The sequence below is a fragment of the Oncorhynchus keta genome, chromosome 2 (genome assembly GCF_023373465.1).
Source record: "Oncorhynchus keta strain PuntledgeMale-10-30-2019 chromosome 2, Oket_V2, whole genome shotgun sequence".
NCBI classification, from domain to species: Eukaryota; Metazoa; Chordata; class Actinopteri; order Salmoniformes; family Salmonidae; genus Oncorhynchus; species Oncorhynchus keta.
In genome coordinates this window covers 66,768,813-66,791,312 of record NC_068422.1, presented here as the reverse complement: position 1 = coordinate 66,791,312, position 22,500 = coordinate 66,768,813, and the positions used below count along the sequence as shown (strand labels likewise).

Genomic DNA, 22,500 nt, shown 5'->3' with positions numbered 1-22,500 from the left:
TAAAAGAAGAAAACGTTGCTTAGCACAGCTGTTGTCAGGTCTTCTGCAGACTCTGTGGTGGTGACACGTTTCTTTGTTTCAGTATCCATAGACACTGAGTGTACAGTTGAAGTCGGAAGTTTACATACACTTACTTAGGTTAGAGTCATTAAAACTCGTTTTTCAACCACTTCACAAATGTCTTGTTAACAAACTATAGTTTTGGCAAGTCGGTTAGGACATCTACTTTGTGCATGACACAAGTCATTTTTCCAACAGATTATTTCACTTATAATTCACTGTATCACAATTCCAGTGGGTCAGAAGTTTACATACCCTAAGTTGGTTGTGCCTTTAAACAGCTTGGAAAATTCCAGAAAATGATGTCATGGCTTCAGAAGCTTCTGATAGGCTAATTGACATAATTTGAGTCAATTGGAGGTGTATCTGTGGATGGATTTCAAGGCCTACCTTCAAACCCAGTGCCTCTGCTTGACATCTTGGGAAAATCAAAAGAAATCAGCCAACATCTCAGAAAAACAATTGTAGACCTCCACAAGTCTGGTTCATCTTTGAGAGCAACTTCCAAACACCTGAAGGTACCACGTTCATCTGTACAAACAATAGTACGCAAGAATAAACACCATGGGACCATGAAGCCGTCATACCGTTCAGGAAGGAGACGCGTTCTGTCTCCTAGAGATGAACGTACTTTGGTGCGAAGTGGGAATCAATCCCAGAACAACAGCAAAGGACCTTGTGAATATGCTGGAGGAAACAGGTACAAAAGTATCTATATCCACAGCAAAACGAGTCCTATATCGACATAACCTGAATGGCCGCTCAGCAAGGAAGAAGCCACAGCTCCAAAACCCCCATAAAAAAGCCAGACAACGGTTTGCAACTGCACATGGGGACTAAGATCATACTTTTTTGTAGAAATGTCCTCCGGTCTGATGAAACAATAATAGAACTGTTTGGCCATAGTGACCATCGTTATATTTGGAGGAGAAAGGGGGAGGCTTGCAAGCCGAAGAACACCATCCCAACCGTGAAGCACGGGGGTGGCAGCATCATGTTGTGGGGGTGCTTTGCTGCAGGAGGGACTGGTGAACTTCACAAATTAGATGGCTTCATGAGGAAGGAAAGGAAGGAAAATGTATGTGGATATATTGACGCAACATCTCAAGACATCAGTCAGGAAGTTAAAGCTTGGTCGCAAACGGGTTTTTCAAATGGACAATGACCCCAAGCATACTTCCAAAGTTGTGGCAAAATGGCTTAAGGACAACAAAGTCAAGGTATTGGAGTGGCCATCACAAAGCCCTGACCTCAATCCTATAGAAAAGTTGTGGGCAGAACTGAAAAAGCTTGTGCGAGCAAGGAAGCATACAAACCTGACTTACATCAGCTCTGTCAGGAGGAATGAGCCAAAATTCACCCAACTTATTGTGGGAAGCTTGTGGAAGGCTACTCGAAACGTTTGACCCAAATTAAACAATGTAAAGGCAATTCTACCAAATACTAATTGAGTGTATGTAAACTTCTGACCCACTGGGAATGTGATGAAATAAATAAAAGCTGAAATAAATAATTCTTTCTACTATTATTCTGACATTTTCATTCTTAAAATAAAGCAGTGATCCTAACTTACCTAAAACGGGGAATTTCTACTGGGATGAAATGTCAGGAATTGTGAAACTGAGTTTAAATGTATTTGGTTAAGCTGTATGTAAACTTCCAACTTCAACTGTCCATGACATAAACTGACCAGGTGAATCCAGGTGAAAGCTATGATCCCTTATTGATGTCACTTGTTTAATCCAGTTCGATCAGTGTAGATGAAGGGGAGGAGACAGGTTAAAGAAGAATTTTTAAATCTTGAGGCAATCGAGACATGGATTGTGTATGTGTGTCATTCAGAGGGTTAATGGGCAAGACACACAAAATTGAAGTGCATTTGAACGGAGTATGGTAGGAGGTACCAGGCGCACAGGGTTGTAATCAAGAACAGCGCCGCTGCTGGGTTTTTCACGCTCAACAGTTTCCCGTGTGTATCAATAATAGTCCACCACTCAAAGAACATCCAGACAACTTGATACAACTGTGGGAAGCATTGGTCAACATGGGCCAGTATCCCTGTGGAACACTTTCAACACCTTGTAGAGTCCATGCCATTACACATTGGGAAGCAAGGTGTCCCTAATGTTTGGTATACTCCATGTACTTTTATTGCACTAGTAGCAGTACTCTCAGTGGGGTTGCTCTAAGTTAACAGGCAAGCAACAGCACAGTAAGTAGGCCTAGCATCCAGGCTACATAAGCAGCATTAGCAGCTGAGAGGCAGTAGAGCCAGTAGTGTAAAGCAGAAGCATTAACAGGATGCTGTCTGGCTAATTGCTTGTTGTCATGCTCTCTGTTCTGTCAGCACTGCCACCAGCCTGCCAGGCCTCTGCCATTTGCTGCTGCTTGCGCCCACCTGCCCGTTCTTAGCATCTCCACGTTAAAAGGGAAATTGTATTCATGCAAATGCAAAAATGGCGAGCTGGCCTGGATTCAGTTTTAATGACGAGAGCTGGGAGGTCATTCTAATGAATTAGCATAATTGAATAGATCACATCTAGTGTGGCAGTCAGAGAGCGGCAGACATTATGGCAAGGCCCTGAAGCGTGTAAATAGCCTGCTCACGCCCGCATCTCTGGTGTACCCTTTGAGGTCTGCTAACTAGGAATGCCCCCCTCCCTGTCCTCCTTTTCTCTTCACAGCAATTGATTCTGTAGAGAGGGGACGTTTTTTCCCGCACAGAAATTCAATTTCGGGTTATTACCCCGTATCAGTGATGTTCTTACTAATTTGATTGTGGCCAGTGAAGTATCCTTTTAAAAACAATCGAGGACAGGCTCGACAAAGATTGCTTTCTCTGCGATGCATACATAATGCCCAGTCAGTCTACTAACAGGTTGGCTACCGCACTGAGCTGCTCGCCCCTCCTTCTCTCTCCCCACTCACTCTGCACTGTAGCCTAGCCATTTAAACAGAGTGCATTACCCATCAAGCACCTCATGATTATTTGAACAAGCCCTAAAAAAGCTGTCTTGTGGGATCGTTTAAACATTGATGCGGGTAACGTGCAGAGATTGCAGTTCTGCGTAGGGAGTGCTGAGCGTGGCCTGCTGGGGCCTGGAGACATATGCAGGTTATCTGTGTGTTTAGTGGGCTGTGATGAACAGGATGAATGACCCACCACTACCGCTCTGATCTGTGCCTGAAAAGCAGCATCATTGCTTGGTGCTGAGGAAGAAGCTTCCCTGCCTGACATACAGAGAGAGGAGACACTTACCTACAGGTTGTTTCCACGGTTACTGGGTGTTTCCACAGTTACAGGGCCCTGAGTGAGGTCACTGTGTCTCAGGAGAAGCAGGGTCGGGTGTTACCACGGTTACGGAGCCCTGACTCAGATCACTGTGTCTCCGGAGAGGCGGGGACAGATGTTGCCATGGTTACAGGGTCCTGAGTGAGGTCACTGTGTCTCAGGAGGAGACGGGCTCAATGTACCATCTAGACACATAGCCCCAGCCCCTGACCCTTTCACCCCTTAACCACCAGCATTAATGCTTACATCCACTGCTCCCTGACCCCTTCATAAGGCAGAACAGAATTGCAGCCTGAAATTTGAGCAAGGGCTCTACCCTCCCAGACATGGCTTTGGTTATTACCAGGGCCAGCAGGTGTCAAACACTTGTCTATCTGAGGGATTAGAACCCAAACCTTTGCCACCTCTACAATAATACAGTTTGATCAACTTAGCTGGGCCCTTCTGTAATCGTATGCATAGCGTATAGGCTCACCTTAACCCCAGTCATTTGGATTAAGCTGCACAAACTCAAATCCACCCCACCCCCTCTCCTGCTGGGATGAATTTGCTCCTATGGCTCGCTCCTCATACTCATCCCAGGGTGTGTGCTCTCTCTTCTCTCTCAGGCAGGTGGTGGAGGAAGGTTAGGCTTGTCCTTATCTCCCAGGCAGCTCCTCTGCAACTGGCCCCCCATTATCTGCCTGTCAGAGCCCATTAACAGCTTATTGACGGGATATGAGACCAGCTACCCCTGATAAAGCACCCGCCCGCCATATCTGTGGAGAGAAGACGATAGAGAGAGCATAAACGACAAGAGAGAGAGGGAGAGAGAGGGAGAAAGAGAGATAGGCAGACAGAGTCAGGAGAAAGGAAGTGTAGTGCATCTTGATTTATTACGTTGCTGAAAATAAGCAACCTGAGCTCCTGTCTGCTCCACTAGCTATCTGCACCTCATATATCTCTCACAGTCAGAGATGGCTTTCACTCTGTGATGACTGTAGCCCAGATATGGAGAGACAGTGTTAAATTGGTAAATGTCATGAGTGACCCCATTATTCAAGGCTCAGAGACCTACATAATCCCCTCCATTTTGTGTCTCTCTTTCAGGAGCAGGACGGGAGGAAAGGCTCAGCTTTAGAATAGATTCTCTATGTGTCGTGAGTGATAATTCCGAGTAGTGTTGATCTGACCGTGTCTAAACTACCACTACATCTCTCAATGTATTCCAGATGTTGCTTTTTTATTTGTGTTCCCTTGGACATATTCGAAAGGTTCTGGGCTTGGAAACGCTTTAAAGAAAGGCTTTAAGTTGGCGTGTTTGAACAACGACATTTACTGAAAGAAGAGCTGCTGTGATAGGGCACTAAGCAGCTGTGAACTTCTTGTTCGTTAGCTATTCAGGTGGGTCATTCGTGCAAAGATCAACATGTCTGAAGCTGCAGTACTTTTGACCACCTGATGGGGGCATTATTGCCACAGCTTTTTAAGCAGCTCACTACTTAGCCAGAAAGAACACTAACTACACTGCCTGTGTGTGCTTACTCAGTTAAGTCAATATTACCTTAAGTCAATATATGCCTTCCAGTGTATGTATGTCTGTGCACCCTTATCATGGCTGTTCCTTTACGCCGTGTTCGACAAAGGGGCTTTACCATATCTCTGAACACGTGTACCTAACGTCTTCTAATGAACAGTACTACTGGCTGCTCTGCCGTCTGTTATCGAGCAGGGGTCATTTAACCTGTGTGCAGGGTGCCTATTGGCCTAGTGGGTGATGTTCACTGTTATTAAGCACAGTTCATTTGAAGCCGAGTTCTATTCTGTGTTTGTTATTGGAGAAGCAGTTATGAACCAGGGTTATTAAACAGTGTGGGTTATTGTATCAGGAGCTGGAGGGAGATGGAAGCTGTGCTCTTATTGAAGCCCTTGTGTTTAACAGCCCAGGTGATTAAAGGGATCTGGTTATTACAGGTTTAGGTATTTCTGTTTAGGGTCGTGTTCCATTGACCAGGGTCAGCTGAACAGGAATGGAACATCAACACTGAATGTTGAGGCTATGTGTTGCATTCTACTAGATGTGGATACGGGGTTACATTCTATTGAACCGAGTGAATTCAACTTTAGTGATCGCAAGCAGAGTGAGATGTTAATGTGTTTGTGCGTGCCTGCGTGTAGGTGTTTGTGTGGGTGTGTGTGGGTGTCACTGAACACGGTGATTGGGACCTGTCTGTTGTGTAGCACTACTATGACAGTGGATATTGTAGTGTCAGAATGCCCTGTATCTCAGACTGGCTCTCACAGTGCTGTGGAGCTGTCAGGAGCCAGGACTGAGCTGAATAACAATGCCCTCTGCCGTGTGTGTGTGTGTGTGTGTGTGTGTGTGTGTGTGTGTGTGTGTGTGTGTGTGTGTGTGTGTGTGTGTGTGTGTGTGTGTGTGTGTGTGTGCGTGTGTGCGTGCGTGCGTGCGTGCGTGCATGGGTGCGTCTGGAGGACTGAGGTGAGATGTCACTGCCGCTGTGGCTAAGGAATTTGTTTACCAAGAGCCATGTTGTGTCACCTTGTCAGCTGCCTATGTATGAAGCCTGTGGTTCTCCTCCCAGCCCCTGTCAGCCTGCTGCCTGCCATGCCTGCCATGCTGCTTCACACTCAGCAGGCCCCTCAGCCCCTCTGCCCCACTCATCTGTATATATTAGCTTAGCACTAGCCGGGGCTAATCTGTACTAGCAGGGATATCCGTGCAGCGAACCATTCATCTAAGCTCACAAGTTCAGGGTGGCTCTCGAGTAGGGCTGGGAATTGCCGGGGACCTCATGATACGATATTATCTCGATACTTAGCTGCTGATACAATATGTATTGCTATTCTCACAATTCTATATGTATTGCGATTCAATACTGTGATTTTATTATAATTCCATGGTCCAAACATATTGCTCACCATATGTCTGCTGCAGAGGAATGAGAGAGAGCCATGTGAAAAATAGTTTTGAAATAAAAGTGCTGAAAACACTACTATCCTGATATGAATCTATATAGATTCCTCCCACCCCCATCACTACTCTTGAGGCTGCATCTGTACTGGTGAGTTTAGCACTAGGCTAGCCAGGGTCCAGTGACAGCATCACTGTTATGTTGAGTTGAGGTAGGGGTTGAAGAGACAGCCCAGGGATGAGGGGAGCGGAGGGGTTGAAGAGACAGCCCAGGGATGAGGGGAGCGGAGGGGTTGAAGAGACAGCCCAGGGATTAGGGGAGCGGAGGGGTTGAAGAGACAGCCCAGGGATGAGGGGAGCGGAGGGGTTGAAGAGACAGCCCAGGGATGAGGGGAGCGGAGGGGTTGAAGAGACAGCCCAGGGATTAGGGGAGCGGAGGGGTTGAAGAGACAGCCCAGGGATGAGGGGAGCGGAGGGGTTGAAGAGACAGCCCAGGGATTAGGGGAGCGGAGGGGTTGAAGAGACAGCCCAGGGATTAGGGGAGTGGAGGGGTTGAAGAGACAGCCCAGGGATTAGGGGAGCGGAGGGGTTGAAGAGACAGCCCAGGGATTAGGGGAGCGGAGGGGTTGAAGAGACAGCCCAGGGATTAGGGGAGTGGAGGGGTTGAAGAGACAGCCCAGGGATTAGGGGAGCGGAGGGGTTGAAGAGACAGCCCAGGGATTAGGGGAGTGGAGGGGTTGAAGAGACAGCCCAGGGATTAGGGGAGCGGAGGGGTTGAAGAGACAGCCCCGGGATTAGGGGAGCGGAGGGGTTGAAGAGACAGCCCAGGGATTAGGGGAGCGGAGGGGTTGAAGAGACAGCCCAGGGATTAGGGAGCGAAGGGGTTGAAGAGACAGCCCGGGATTAGGGAGCGGAGGGGTTGAAGAGACAGCCCCGGGATTAGGGGAGCGGAGGGGTTGAAGAGACTGCCCAGGGATTAGGGGAGCGGAGGGGTTGAAGAGACAGCCGAGGGATGAGGGGAGCGGAGGGGTTGAAGAGACAGCCCAGGGATGAGGGGAGCGGAGGGGTTGAAGAGACAGCCCAGGGATGAGGGGAGCGGAGGGGTTGAAGAGACAGCCCAGGGATTAGGGGAGCGGAGGGGTTGAGGGGAGTGAGTGATGTAAATATTCCACAGGGCCATTGCTAGCTTGCCCTGCCTACCTGACTGCCCCCCGCTCCCTCCCTCCCTGCAGCCTGCCTCTCCCTCCCTGCCTGCTGCCCTCCCTCCCTCCCTCCCTCCCTCCCTGCCTCCCTTTCTGCCTGCCTGCCTGTCTGTCTGTCTCTCTGCGTGTCTTTCTGCCTCCCTGCCTGCGTGTCTGCCTGCGTGGCGCTCCGCTCTGAGGGAAGAGTGCCAGCCAGCGCTCACGGGGCTTTAATGAGTTTATTTCATGTCGGCTGTGAAAGTGCACGGCTCTGTCTCTCTCACAGGCACTCAAACAGAGCCGGGCCCATAAACACAAAGTGCAGGGTGTAAATCTGCCCTGCCGTCCCCTCCCTCCACCACTCTCTGCTCTGAGCATCTCTTTATCGCCTCTCAGGGGGCCGGGGAGAGCCCTTAGCCCTCCTCCCTCAAACAGGGAGACACCACCTCTCACAATACACCTTTTCAACCACAACCCCCTAGACCAAAGGAGTTATCACAAATACTATAGTATGTTGTTGTGTTTGTTGGAGATATCTAGAGGTTAAAAGCAGAAACAATAGCAGTTTTCCTCCTCTGTGTTTCAACTCTGAAGGAATAGGACATCAGATGCTTACTCACAGTTTCCATGACGTCAGAGCTAACAGCCTCTCCCCTCTGCGTGCAGTGAAGTGGATGTGAAACGCTGTGCTCTCCTGCTGCTCTCGGTCTGTCAGTGTGTTAACATGCTGCCCCAATGTCCTGCTGCACCCTCACCAGACTGGCACCAAGAAGAGGGTCACTGGTTAGAGAAGGTGGGAGAAAGAGATCGAAGGAGAGAGGGATGAGTACTTATCTCTGACTTGGGCCCTGTCCTGAGTTAGGGGATTAGCGATGGGCTGCAGTGCTCTCCCCTCCTGGCTTGTTTCCTGATATTATCTTTAAGTGCACGCTCAAAGCTGCCCTCTCACTTTCCTTCCTCTCCCCTCTTGTCCATCATTTCCCCCCTCTCTGCCCTCTCCCCGTCTCTCCCCTCTCCCATTCTCTCCCCCTACCTCCCTCTTACCTTTCTCTCCCTCCTCTCTCTCCTCCTCTGTGAACCCATTGGAGTGAGTCATTCCGGTCTGCTCTGGGAGTGATCTAATTGCTGTGTCTCCTCCCTCCTCTGTGTGCATGCCTCTGTGGGGGCCGTCACTTCCGCTGCAGTCCTGCCTGTTGCCTATTCATTACCCAGAAAGCACTACAAAAACACACATGCACAAACTACTAGAATGTTAGTCTGGTAGACAGACATACCGCCCTACAATAAACCCTGCTACTGTAATGGTATGCCATGATTACTGGATTGGATTGTCGACTGTGCTGTGGCACAGTAGAGGAAGTGTAGTCACATTATGGGGCTATAGAAAAACATCACACCACTGTGTTAATGTCAGTAAATTAAAAATCTGCTTTGTGATTTTCACAGGGGCTGGGAGGAACTGTAGTGCATCACCTAGAATGACATTCTTGTGTTTGTTAGTTACTAGGGCTTGTTGTTCTTCTGTTTCCATGGTTTTATAGATGGGGTGGATGGTATATTTTTGGATGTTAAGGTGTTGGCAAATTTGTCTATTTTGCCCTGTTTTCCTCTGGCCTGTAGTTACATGAAGATCCAGCAGGTGGCAGTGTGCCTATAGATGAGCAGGGGCATATTGGTTAATGTGGGGTCTCTCCTGTGAGGTTTGGCTATGTGTCTACCAAAATATCTTTGCCTTGACTGAGCGTCCTCATCCACGGATTTCACTTGGATGAAAGTGTTTTTTTTTTTTTGATAATTGGGAAATCAATTGTTACACCTCAATCACAATTATTTCATTCAGAAGTGTGTGATTGTTATTAAATCTGAATGACACGAATACAGAAGAGGTTGTCATAAAGAATAGCAGCAGTCTAGTATAGGATGCATCACACTAGATTCAGGGGGATTTCAGGGGTTGGAATGGCTTTTTCTGTCCTGATGTTCATCACACAACCAGACCTGTAGAAGTGGAGACAGGAATACATTGAGAATGGTTTAGCTGTAGCCTCCTCTCTCTGTGGTGTCTGAGATGGCTACTAAGCCAGAATGATTATGCAAAGCCTGCTTTTGGCTGCAGAGAGGACAGGAGAGGAGAGGACAGGAGAGGAGAGGACAGGAGAGGAGAGGAGAGGAGAGGAGAGGAGAGGAGAGGAGAGGAGAGGAGAGAAGCGTCCAGTCTAGACAAGCAATGTGGAGATCAGATGCCTTAAGGAGGGTTTCCGCATTAAAACAAAACAAATCACACTCACCATTGAGCAGCTTAGCCCCGTGTTGTGTTGAGGGAGACAGTACACTCTGGAGAGAGATGGAGAGTGTTCTTTCTTACCAGACAGACCACTGTCTAGATTATTAACTCACCACTGGCTACAAGTGGATATTTAGGAGCTACCTTTTTATTGCAGTTCATTCATCTCCCTAAAGCTTATTTAGACATCTCTCTCCACTACATGGCTAAACACACAGGTCTATGTTTGCTGTTATTGACATAATCACTCTCTCTCCTCTCTCTCCTATCTAGCTGTCCTAGAAGTGCAAGTCCCAGAGCTGCCAGTGGTGGCGCTGTATGGCATGGACACCACCCTCAACTGTTCCTTCAGCCACGCCTCTCCCTTCAACCTGTCTGACCTCAGTGTCTTCTGGCAGCTGACGGACACCAAGCGCAGTGTGCACAGCTACTGGGCTAGCCAGGACCAGCTGGTAGACCAGGGAGAGCGCTATGCCAACCGCACCAGCCTGTACCCCTCCCAGCTGGGCATGGGCAACACCTCGCTCCTCTTGAGGGGGGTCCGGGTGGCCGACGAGGGTAGCTACACCTGCTTCGTCAGGGTAGAGGCCTACGGTAGTGCAGCCCTACTGCTCCAGGTAGCAGGTGAGTCTGTTAATTGTTTACCTTTATTTAACCGGGTAAGTCATTGAGAACACATTATCTTTTAAGTTTTACAATAACGACTTCAGACTGGGAAAGCTGAACCATTTAAAAAATTTGTTTCACCTTTATTTAACCAGGTAGGCCAGTTGAGAACAAGTTCTCATTTACAACTGCGACCTGGCCAAGATAAAGCAAAGCAGTGCAACACAAACAACAACACAGAGTTACACATGGAATAAACAAACATACAGTCAATAACACAATATAAAAGTCTATATACAGTGTGTGCAAATGAGGTAAGATGAGGGAGGTAAGGCTATAGTGGTAAAATAATTACAATTTAGCAATTAAACACTGGAGTGATAGATGTTCAGAAGATGAATGTACAAGTAGAGATATTGGGGTGCAAAGGAGAAAAAAAACAGTATAGGGATGAGGTAGTTGGATGGGCTATTTACAGATGGGCTATGTACAGCTGCAGTGATCTGTGACCTGCTCTGACAACTGGTGCTCAAAGTTAGATAGGGAGATATGAGTCTATGCTTGGCCTGCAGCTACCACATCTCTCTCGATACATCTTTCCTCGAATCCTGTCTTAAAACACATTGGAGAAGAGGGTCGGAGGATGAGGATCTTGGTTTGTTTCCTCCAATACGGTTGAAAAGGAGGTGAGGAGAAGGAGACACCTGAAGGGCTTCACATGCAGGAAGTAGAGTCCCCTCTTTAACCTTTTACTGCAGTGGGCTAAATGAGGGTCACACAGAGTGTTTCTTGGGAGTCTTAAGCAAATCTATTTTGAAACAAAAGTATACACCTCTCACTCATGGTTATGGGCTTTAAAAAAGAAGACACCTGTACCATGTCAGACATAGAGTTGAAATGTATTACATTTTGAGTTTGCATCCCAATATGACTCTTTATATACAGTCATGTTTTGAGAATGACTCAAATATTAATTTTCACAAAGTCTGCTGCCTCAGTTTGTATGATGGCAATTTGCATATACTCCAGAATGTTATGAAGAGTGGTCAGATGAATTTCAATTAATTGCATAGTCCCTCTTTGCCATGCAAATGAACTGAATCCCCCAAAAACATTTCCACTGCATTTCAGCCCTGCCATAAAAGGACCATCTGACACCATGTCAGTGATTCTCTTGTTAACACAGGTGTGAGTGTTGTCGAGGACAAGGCTGGAGATCACTCTGTCATGCTGATTGAGTTCAAAATGAGGGTGATGCTTGGAATGATTGTTCTTCCTCTGCAACCATGGTTACCTGTAAGGAAACACGTGCCGTCATCATTGCTTTGCACAAAAAAGGCTTCACAGGCAAGGATATTGGGCCAGTAAGATTGCACCTAAATCAACCATTTATCGGATCATCAAGAACTTCAAGGAGAGCGGTTCAATTGTTGTGAAGAAGGCTTCAGGGTGCCCAAGAAAGTCCAGCAAGCGCCAGGACCGTCTCCTAAAGCTGCGGGATTGAGGCACCACCAGTACAGAGCCTGCTCAGGAATGGCAGCAGGCAGGTGTGAGTGCATCTGCAAGCACAGTGAGGCGAAGACTTTTGGTGGATGGCCTGATGTCAACAAGGGCAGCAAAGAAGCCACTTCTCTCCAGGAAAAACATCAGGGACAGACTGATATTCTGCAAAAGGTACAGGGATTGGATTGCTGAGGACTGGGGTAAAGTCATTTTCTCTGATGAATCCCCTTTCCGATTGTTTGGGGCACCCGGAAAAAAGCTTGTCCGGAGAAGACAAGGTGAGCGCTACCATCAGTCCTGTGTCATGTGAACAGTAAAGCATCCTGAGACCATTCATGTGTGGGGTTGCTTCTCAGCCAAGGGAGTGGCTCACTCATAATTTTGCATAAGAACACAGCCATGAATAAAGAATGGTACCAACACATCCTCCGAGAGCAACTTCTCCCAACCATCCAGAAACAGTTTGGTGATGAACAATGTATTTTCCAGCATGATGGAGCACCTTGCAATAAGGCAAAAGTGATAACTAAGTGATTCAGGGAACAAAACATCAATATTTTGGGTCCATGGCCAGGAAACTCCCAGACCTTAATCCCATTGAGAACTTGTGGTCAATCCTCAAGAGGCGGGTGGACAAACAAAACCCCACAAATTCTGACAAACTCCAAACATTGATTATGCCAGAATGGGCTACCATCAGTCAGGATGTGGCCCAGAAGTTAATTGACAGCATGCCAGGGTGGTTTGCAGAGGTCTTGAAAAAGAAGGGTCAACACTGCAAATATTGACTCTTTGCATCAACTTCATGTAATTGTCAATAAAAGCCTTTGACACTTATGAAATGCTTGTAATTATACTTCAGCATTCCATAGTAACATCTGACAAAAATATCTAAAGACACTGAAGCAGCAGACTTTGTGGAAATTCATATTTGTGTCATTCTCAAAACTTTTGGCCACGACTGTCCATCACAGAAGACTGAATTATAACAAAACCGTTTAACATAGAAACACCGGATTTTCCTTTTGAATTTTTTTCAATTCATGTTTATCAATCATGAAATAATTCCACCCATAAGGGCACTAGAGGGCAATTTGGTCACACATCACAGGCCCTTCTTTGATATTCATGCGAGACCTTTAGGATCGATGCCTAACACAACGCAGAATCTGGTCATAAAACACTTAGTTCCGTCAGGGATGCACAATAATGTGTTTGGTCGATACTTTCTGATTGTGGTCCTCTGGTTGTGGTCAATCACCGGCTTTGATTATTAGTTCCTGACAAGATTGATTGTTACTAGCAGCTCGGTGATGAAGGTGGTTGTTCCATCACAGGACCATCATCACAACTGACTGCACAGACGGCATCCCCAGCCGCGCCCTCAGAGCATGCGCAGACCAGCTGGCCGGTGTGTTTACAGACATATTCAATCAATCCCTATACCAGTCTGCTGTTCCCACATGCTTCAAGAGGGCCACCATTGTTCCTGTTCCCAAGAAAGCTAAGGTAACTGAGCTAAACGACTACCGCCCCGTAGCACTCACTTCCGTCATCATGAAGTGCTTTGAGAGACTAGTCAAGGACCATATCACCTCCACCCTACCTGACACCCTAGACCCACTCCAATTTCTTACCGCCCAAATAGGTCCACAGACGATGCAATCTCAACCACACTGCACACTGCCCTAACCCATCTGGACAAGAGGAATACCTATGTGAGAATGCTGTTCATCGACTACAGCTCGGCATTCAACACCATAGTACCCTCCAAGCTCGTCATCAAGCTCGAGACCCTAGGCAACTGGGTACTGGACTTCCTGACGGGCCGCCCCCAGGTGGTGAGGGTAGGCAACAACATCTCCACCCCGCTGATCCTCAACACTGGGGCCCCACAAGGGTGCGTTCTGAGCCCTCTCCTGTACTCCCTGTTCACCCACGACTGCGTGGCCACGCACGCCTCCAACTCAATCATCAAGTTTGCGGACGACACAACAGTGGTAGGCTTGATTACCAACAACGACGAGACGGCCTACAGGGAGGAGGTGAGGGCCCTCGGAGTGTGGTGTCAGGAAAATAACCTCACACTCAACGTCAACAAAACTAAGGAGATGATTGTGGACTTCAAGAAACAGCAGAGGGAACACCCCCCTATCCACATCGATGGAACAGTAGTGGAGAGGGTAGTAAGTTTTAAGTTCCTCGGCATACACATCACAGACAAACTGAATTGGTCCACTCACACAGACAGCATCGTGAAGAAGGTGCAGCAGCGCCTCTTCAACCTCAGGAGGCTGAAGAAATTTGTCTTGTCACCAAAAGCACTCACAAACTTCTACAGATGCACAATCGAGAGCATCCTGGCGGGCTGTATCACCGCCTGGTACGGCAACTGCTCCGCCCACAACCGTAAGGCTCTCCAGAGGGTAGTGAGGTCTGCACAACGCATCACCGGGGGCAAACTACCTGCCCTCCAGGACACCTACACCACCCGATGTTACAGGAAGGCCATAAAGATCATCAAGGACAACAACCACCCGAGCCACTGCCTTTTCACCCCGCTATCATCCAGAAGGCGAGGTCAGTACAGGTGCATCAAAGCTGGGACCGAGAGACTGAAAAACAGCTTCTATCTCAAGGCCATCAGACTGTTAAACAGCCACCACTAACATTGAGTGGCTGCTGCCAACACACTGACACTGACTCAACTCCAGCCACTTTAATAATGGGAATTGATGGGAAATGATGTAAAATATATCACTAGCCACTTTAAACAATGCTACCTAATATAATGTTTACATACCCTACATTATTCATCTCATATGCATACGTATATACTGTACTCTATATCATCCTTATGTAATACATGTATCACTAGCCACTTTAACTATGCCACTTTGTTTACGTACTCATCTCGTATGTATATACTGTACTCGATACCATCTACTGTATCTTACCTATGCTGCTCTGTACCATCACTCATTCATATATCTTTATGTACATATTCTTTATCCCCTTACACTGTATAAGACAGTAGTTTTGGAATTGTTAGTTAGATTACTTGTTGGTTATTACTGCATTGTCGGAACTAGAAGCACAAGCATTTCGCTACACTCGCATTAACATCTGCTAACCATGTGTATGTGACAAATACAATTTGATTTGATTTTATTTTATTTAGAATTATTCTTTATGACTTCACACACAGTGTTGGTGAACTCCTCCCTCCCTCGCCACTAATTCCCATGTTTTGTTGTTAAATTGGTCCTTTCCTCTAAGGATGTATGTGCATTAAGCAGTGTTAACCTTCAACAGGTTTCCTCTTGGCTGGCTAGTCTGGGGAGAGAAAGGGGAAAACTGACACAGTCGCTCAAACAGTGACAAATTGGCCCCTTTTCATGCATTCAATTCATAGATGTATTATTTTTAGCTGGCATTTACAGTTAACATCATAGAGCTCCCTTCCCACAGTGCTCTGAGAAAATGACGGGTCTCTGTGGAAATCTGCCTGTCAGTCAAATGGATAGCCGGGGAGGTTAGTGGCAGGCTGACATTCCGTTTTAGTGCTGAGAGAGAGAGAGAGAGAGAGAGTCCACTTTTCAAAAGGCAACCCGCATGAAGTTATTTAATCTCCTTCTTCTCCCTCCCTGTCCTCCCCATTGTTTGCTGTGTTATGATTGGCTCAGGGAATACAGCCTCCTCTCTCTGCCCGCCTCCTCTCTGGTTGTGTTTTAGCAGTGAATTCATTCCAGGCTGAGGATTCACCCCCCTCACCTCCTCACCACCCGCCCCCTCCTGCCAAACCCCTGAACAGAGCACAGCAGTCCCAAATTCTCGGAGCCGTGCCTATTTCCCCCAGGCCCGCCATCCAGGCCGGGCCAGGCTGTGGTGGTTGCGTTGTATTGTGAGGCGCTTTGGCTCAGAGCCGTGGCTCTCTCCAGGGAGGAGATGGAGGAGGACAGAAGGGAGCACCAGGATATGCTGCAGATGATGTCTCTGGGATCTTAAGCTCGATGTTATGCTAAGCTCCCTAAATGTAATTAACAATTTAATGGGAATCATGTCAAACAGTTCCCTAGGTGTCCCTCACTGCTGATAATCTGACTAAAACTCAGTATATCTCTGCTCCCCCCTACCCCTTCAGCCCCCTACTCCCAAGTTTCTGGTGACTTGGCAAAAATTCTGTGTGTGTCTGTTCTTCTCCCCTCCTCTCTCCTCCTCTCTCCCCCCTCAGCCCCCTACTCCAAGCCTCTGGTGACCCTGGAGCCGGACTCCAACCTGCGGCCGGGTGACGAGGTGGCGCTGACCTGCGTGGCGTACGGTGGCTACCCTGAGGCTGACGTACTGTGGCAGGATGGGGGCGGGCACAACCTGACGGACAACGTCACCACCTCCCTGGTGGCCAATGAGGAGGGTCTGTTCAGCATGCGCAGTGTCCTGACTGTCACCCTGGAGCCCAATAGCACTTACAGCTGCAGACTGACCAACCCATTATTGGGTGAGGACGGCCACGCCTCCGTCACCATCACAGGTGTGTGTGTCTATGTGAATCTGTGTGTCTGTGTTCCCCATTGCTGTCTGTCTTCCCTGACAAAGGCCCTAGCCTCTGGAAAGTAAACCAGCTAACATTCAGAGACTTCCCACAGTGTTTTAATGTTGCCAGTTCAGGATAATCTTGTTTTCAGTCACACAGGAGCATGGCTGCCTATTAAAGTCTTGTATGCATTTGTAAATCAATCCGCTAGTCAAATGTTATGCCTTGAATATTCAGCTAGCTGTTCAGAGCTCCACAGAACTGAAGGGAAAATAATGAAATGTTCAATTATGCTCCAATAAGCCTAACCATCAGTTTCTGCACATCTTTAAATCACATCAGTGGGTAATTATTTCCCAGATGATTCCTTTGAAACTAAAATAACTACTCATCTGACATTTGGTGATGCTAGAAGGTGATAAAGGATATACAATAATATTAGAGCTAAATGGAAGTAATGGTAATGCAGCAGCTGTACAGCCGACAGAGCAGACTCCCAGCTCTAGCCTGTCTCTCAGCTGAAGCTACAGACAATGTCTGCCAACCAGGAAGTGGGTCAATATGTTTACATTGCTCTTTTCGGGTGAGTGGTGTAATCTCTTCCTGGGCTTTGTGGGTGGTGGCCTTGTGTGGTGGCCCTGGGGTCTTCTCTGTCCCATCCCCAGCCACCGACCCCCTGTCCCCTGGCTGCCTTACTGGTGTACATGATGTTTAGCGTGTGGAGTGTTTAGTGTGTCTGACGGGCCAAGACTGGCCAAGACTGGCTCTCTAATGGGAGCAGGGCTGTGTGAAATGGCTTATAAATAAGAAGAGGTGGCCGGGACCTGCTGGAGCAGAGCTAGGGAGAGGTAGGTCACCCTACGCACGGGTCAGGGAGTGTGTATGTGTGTGTGTGTGTGTGTGTGTGTGTGTGTGTGTGTGTGTGTGTGTGTGTGTGTGTGTGTGTGTGTGTGTGTGTGTGTGTGTGTGTGTGTGTGTGTGTGTGTGTGTGTGTGTGTGTGTGTGTGTGTGTGTTAGGTCAGGTCAGTGAGTGCTGCTCCGCTGGGCTGGGAAATGACTGCTGTTTCCGTGCTGCTGGGGCCGGCAGGGCCCTGAGCCTGATGGCCTATTCCACAGCTCCACACTCTACAGTCATGACAAGGCCTCCGGTGTATTACAATGTTGCTAAATCCACAGTAGGAAGAGACATGACATGAAGGAGTGAACAAGTGTTGCTGTTAAGCCCACAGTACGATTACTGTTCACATGTTGCAGTAGACTTTAGAAAAGTGGAACTACTAGAGACTATTGCATCTTGTGGTTTTAGTAAAGGACATAGATACGCTTATATGCATAGATATGCTCTCTCTGTTTTATAGAGAACGTAAGGCTGATTAGGTGCCTGTCTAAGGCATTCTAGACGTTGCCTCAGGCGGTGAACTGTTTCAGATCATAGAGTTATTTCAGTGGTCCAGATCTATAGAGATGATGGGGAAGATAGTGGTGAATCCTGACAGAGGAGAGGAGGAAATGGACATAGGACCGATGATCTGAAGCAGTATGAAAGGATCGAGAACTAGGTATGGTTGTGATCTTCGTCAGTCTGTGTGTCAAGGAAGAGTTCCTCTCAGACTGAGCAGTTGTTCCTCATCCAACCCGAAACCCAGCAGAACACCTGTTCTGTTAGACTAGCGGAAAGCCTTTGTTCTCCACAGAGAGACAGTTTGTGCCGAGCGCAGAAAACCACTGATAACGAAAAGTGATCTGTTCAGCTCGGTGGAAATAAAGGAATTACCCACGCTCTGAAGCTGTCCTAGAGAAAAACAAGGCTAGGCTACGGAGAATAACGGAGGCAACCTATGAAAGAGAATAGACCGGCCAAGAAGAAAGAGAGGCTGAGGGATGAGAGAGAGAGAGAGAGAGAGAGAGAGAGAGAGAGAGAGAGAGAGAGAGAGAGAGAGAGAGAGAGAGAGAGAGAGAGAGAGAGAGAGAGAGAGAGAGAGAGAGAGAGAGAGAGAGAGAGAGAGAGAGAGAGAGAGAGAGAGAGAGAGAGAGAGAGAGAGAGAGAGAGAGGATGGAACAAACCAAGAGACAAAGCTGCAAAGCTGTTGATTAAATCCATGGAGTGGCCAGGATCTGAGCGCTCTGGGGCTAGTTGGAGAATATTAATTTATCTTACTCTAACCAGCACAGCTTGATGATGGCCTAACTTGTTAGTAAACAAGTGGCAGATTTATTTTTGTGTGCCGAGATACAAGGGGCTTGTTTGATATGAAAATGTATTTGCATTTGTTTACAACAGCTGCTGTATGCTTAACAACTTCTGTAATTAATTTTGACCTAGCAGAACTGTTCTGAGTGTGTGCCCAGCAGAGTTTATATAGTAAATATACTGGATAATCACAGCACTGCACCCACCACACACCAGACTGAGAATCCTATTATAGGGAGGGGTGAAATCTGCTTAAGACTCCAAATGGACTATTCCCCACCCAATAGGGGAGAGAGAGAGGGAGGGAGAGAAGGAGAGAGGGAGAGAGAGAGAGAGAGAGGAAGGGAGGGAGAGAAGGGGAGAGAGAGAGAGAGAGAGGAAGGGAGGGAGAGAAGGGGAGAGAGAGAGAGGTTGGGAGGGAGGGAGAGAAGGAGAGAGGGAGAGAGAGAGAGAGAGAGAGAGGAAGGGAGGGAGAGAAGGGGAGAGAGAGAGAGGTTGGGAGGGAGGGAGAGAAGGAGAGAGGGAGAGAGAGTGGGGAGAGAGAATAAGCACATAAAAATGTCACACTTTCCTCAATCTCTGATTGAAAATTACAATAGTAATACAACTCTCCCCTGGGAAAAGAAATAGTTTGACAAGGTTAATTTGGAGAAAATGAACCCCTAACTGCACCGAACAGTGTGTGAGGCGCGTGTGAAGCCATGTGTTGAGACGGTATGGGTTAAGAAGTTATGCTTGTGAACCATGACATCGTCATTAGCACCACTGTTAATAGTAGTACCTCCCCCATGACACAACACCTGCCTGGCGAAATACTACATACACAATACTGCCATTTACAACTGAAATATCTCAGTGCAGGTTAGAAGAGGTCATGTCAGGCTTGAGCCCTGACTGACCGTATCATGTGTTGGTTCAACAGCTGTTGGGAGAGAGACCACAATGTGTGTTGGTAGTAGGATATTGATGGATGTAGCAGCAGGATACAGTAGGATCCAACTTGGAACAGACACAAAGAGATGCCTGGCATCCAGCGTCCAAGGACGATGACAAGAGGCAGCAGCTGCAGCAGTCCTTGTATGAACCCAGGCAGGTTGCCTCCCTCCTCAGCCTCCTGTCCCTCCTCAGCCTCCTCTCTCCCTCCTCAGCCTCCTCAACCTCCTCTCTCCCTCCTCAGCCTCCTCTCTCCCTCCTCAACCTCCTCTCTCCCTCCTCAGCCTCCTGTCCCTCCTCAGCCTCCTCTCTCCCTCCTCAGCCTCCTCAACCTCCTCTCTCCCTCCTCAGCCTCCTCTCTCCCTCCTCAACCTCCTCTCTCCCTCCTCAGCCTCCTGTCCCTCCTCAGCCTCCTCTCTCCCTCCTCAGCCTCCTCACCCTCCTCTCTCCCTCCTCAGCCTCCTCTCTCCCTCCTCAACCTCCTCTCTCCCTCCTCAGCCTCCTGTCCCTCATCAGCCTCCTCTCCCTCCTCAGCCTCCTCAACCTCCTCTCTCCCCTCCTCAACCTCCTCTCTCCCTCCTCAGCCTCCTCTCTCCCTCCTCAACCTCCTCTCTCCCTCCTCAGCCTCCTGTCCCTCCTCAGCCTCCTCTCTCCCTCCTCAGCCTCCTCAACCTCCTCTCTCCCTCCTCTCTCCCTCCTCAACCTCCTCTCTCCCTCCTCAGCCTCCTGTCCCTCATCAGCCTCCTCTCCCTCCTCCGCCTCCTCTCTCCCTCCTCAGCCTCCTCTCTCCCTCCTCAGCCTCCTCTCTCCCTCCTCAAACTCCTCTCTCCCTCCTCAGCCTCCTGTCCCTCCTCAGCCTCCTCAACCTCCTCTCTCCCTCCTCAGCCTCCTCTCTCCCTCCTCAGCCTCCTCTCTCCCTCCTCAGCCTCCTGTCCCTCCTCAGCCTCCTCTCTCCCTCCTCAGCCTCCTCTCTCCCTCCTCAGCCTCCTCTCTCCCTCCTCAGCCTCCTCTCCCCCTCCTCAGCCTCCTCTCTCCCTCCTCAACCTCCTCTCTCCCTCCTCAGCCTCCTGTCCCTCATCAGCCTCCTCTCCCTCCTTTGCCTCCTCTGCCTCCCCAGCTTGCTTGCTATACTACCATCCTCCTGGCTGAAAGCAGCAGAGGCCGTTTGAGCAGCTCAGTCTCAGACTAAATACCACCTCTGCCCCCCTCCCTGCCCAACCTCTCGGCCACTTTGCTATCCTCAGAAAATAATAATGCCCTTTGAGCTTTATGGACATGCTGTCTGTCTAATATCATTTTTACAGCTGCTGGCAGAATGCAGAGCTTTAGATCTCTACTGTGGGAGATGAGAGATGAGAGATGGCTGTGGTGGCGGTGGGGGCTTTAGGCCTGTCACTGCCCAGGCCCTCTGTCTCTCTGCTCTGCGGATGAGAGCACCATTGTCTCTCCGCCCGACTCCACTGCTGGCACAGCACTCGCAGCTCCCAGCAGCAGGATAAGATCGAGATAGAGAGGACAGAGGGAGAGGGGGAGTGAGGGTTGGGCTGATGACAGAGAGTGAGATGGAGATGAGAGCAGAGAGTGTTTGCTAAGCTCTGAGCTGTGGCACCAGGGCCTGACTGGCAGATGGAGTCACTGACAGGGAGGGAGGGACTAACAATCTCAACTTGACTTTTCCCCCCTACTAGCTGATAGCTACTTTATTGAGATTTTAAAAAAACTTACTATGACTGAGATATGTGGTTATCCCACCAAGCTATCTTAAGATGAATGCACTTACTCCAAGTTGCTCTGCATAAGAAAGTCTGCTAAATGACTCAAATGTAAAGGTATTGTAAATGGATGAAGTGAGGGAGACAGAGGAAGAGAGGGTGACAGAGGGATATCGCCCAAGCTGTGCTGCTGAGCTCGTCCAATCTGCTTTGCTCCATCAACTTCATGGGAGGCCTCATCCCCTGCTCCGAAAGGGCCAACTCACTCCACCAGAATTACAGTACATCGCTCTCTCTCCATGTCCCCCCCCTCTCTCACTGTTTCTCTCTCTCTCTCCCTCTCTCTCTCTCTCTCTCTCTCTCTCTCTTGCGCTCTCCATGTTTTTCCCTCTCTCTCCCTCTCTCTCTCTCTCTCTCTCTCTCTCTCTCTTGTGCTCTCCATGTTTTTCTCTCTCTCTCCCTTTCTCTCTCTATCTCTCTCTCTCTTGTGCTCTCCATGTTTTTCTCTCTCTCTCTCTCTCTCTCTCTCTCAATTCAATTCAATTCAAGGGCTTTATTGGCATGGGAAACATGTGTTAACATTGCCAAAGCGAGTGAGGTAGACAACATACAAAGTGAATATATAAAGTGAAAAACAACAAAAATTAACAGTAAACATTACACATACAACAGTTTCAAAACAGTAAAGACATTACAAATGTCATATTATAAATATATATATATATATATATACACAATGTACAAATAGTTAAAGGACACAAGATAAAATAAATAAGCATAAATATGGGTTGTATTTACAATGGTGTTTGTTCTTCACTGGTTGCCCTTTTCTCGTGGCAACAGGTCACAAATCTTGCTGCTGTGATGGCACACTGTGGAATTTCACCCAGTAGATATGGGAATTTTTCAAAATTGGATATGTTTTCGAATTCTTTGTGGATCTGTGTAATCTAAGGGAAATATGTCTCTCTAATATGGTCATACATTGGGCAGGAGGTTAGGAAGTGCAGCTCAGTTTCCACCTCATTTTGTGGGCAGTGAGCACATAGCCTGTCTTCTCTTGAGAGCCATGTCTGCCTACGGCGGCCTTTCTCAATAGCAAGGCTATGCTCACTGAGTCTGTACATAGTCAAAGCTTTCCTTAATTTTGGGTCAGTCACAGTGGTCAGGTATTCTGCCGCTGTGTACTCTCTGTGTAGGGCCAAATAGCATTCTAGTTTGCTCTGTTTTTTTGTTAATTCTTTCCAATGTGTTAAGTAATTATCTTTTTGTTTTCTCATGATTTGGTTGGGT

The 22,500-nt window shown here is 48.1% G+C and overlaps 1 protein-coding gene across 1 annotated transcript in view; it reads left to right on the top strand.

The window, feature by feature from the left end:
* The window catches only part of LOC118358992 (CD276 antigen), a 92,205-nt gene that overhangs the window by 15,918 nt on the left and 53,787 nt on the right, over positions 1 to 22,500 (top strand). Inside the window, exons 3-4 of the mRNA XM_035737089.2 lie at positions 10,002 to 10,352; positions 16,072 to 16,368. Of these exons, the coding sequence (XP_035592982.1) occupies positions 10,002 to 10,352; positions 16,072 to 16,368 (648 nt within the window). The remainder of the gene's footprint in view (positions 1 to 10,001; positions 10,353 to 16,071; positions 16,369 to 22,500) is intronic.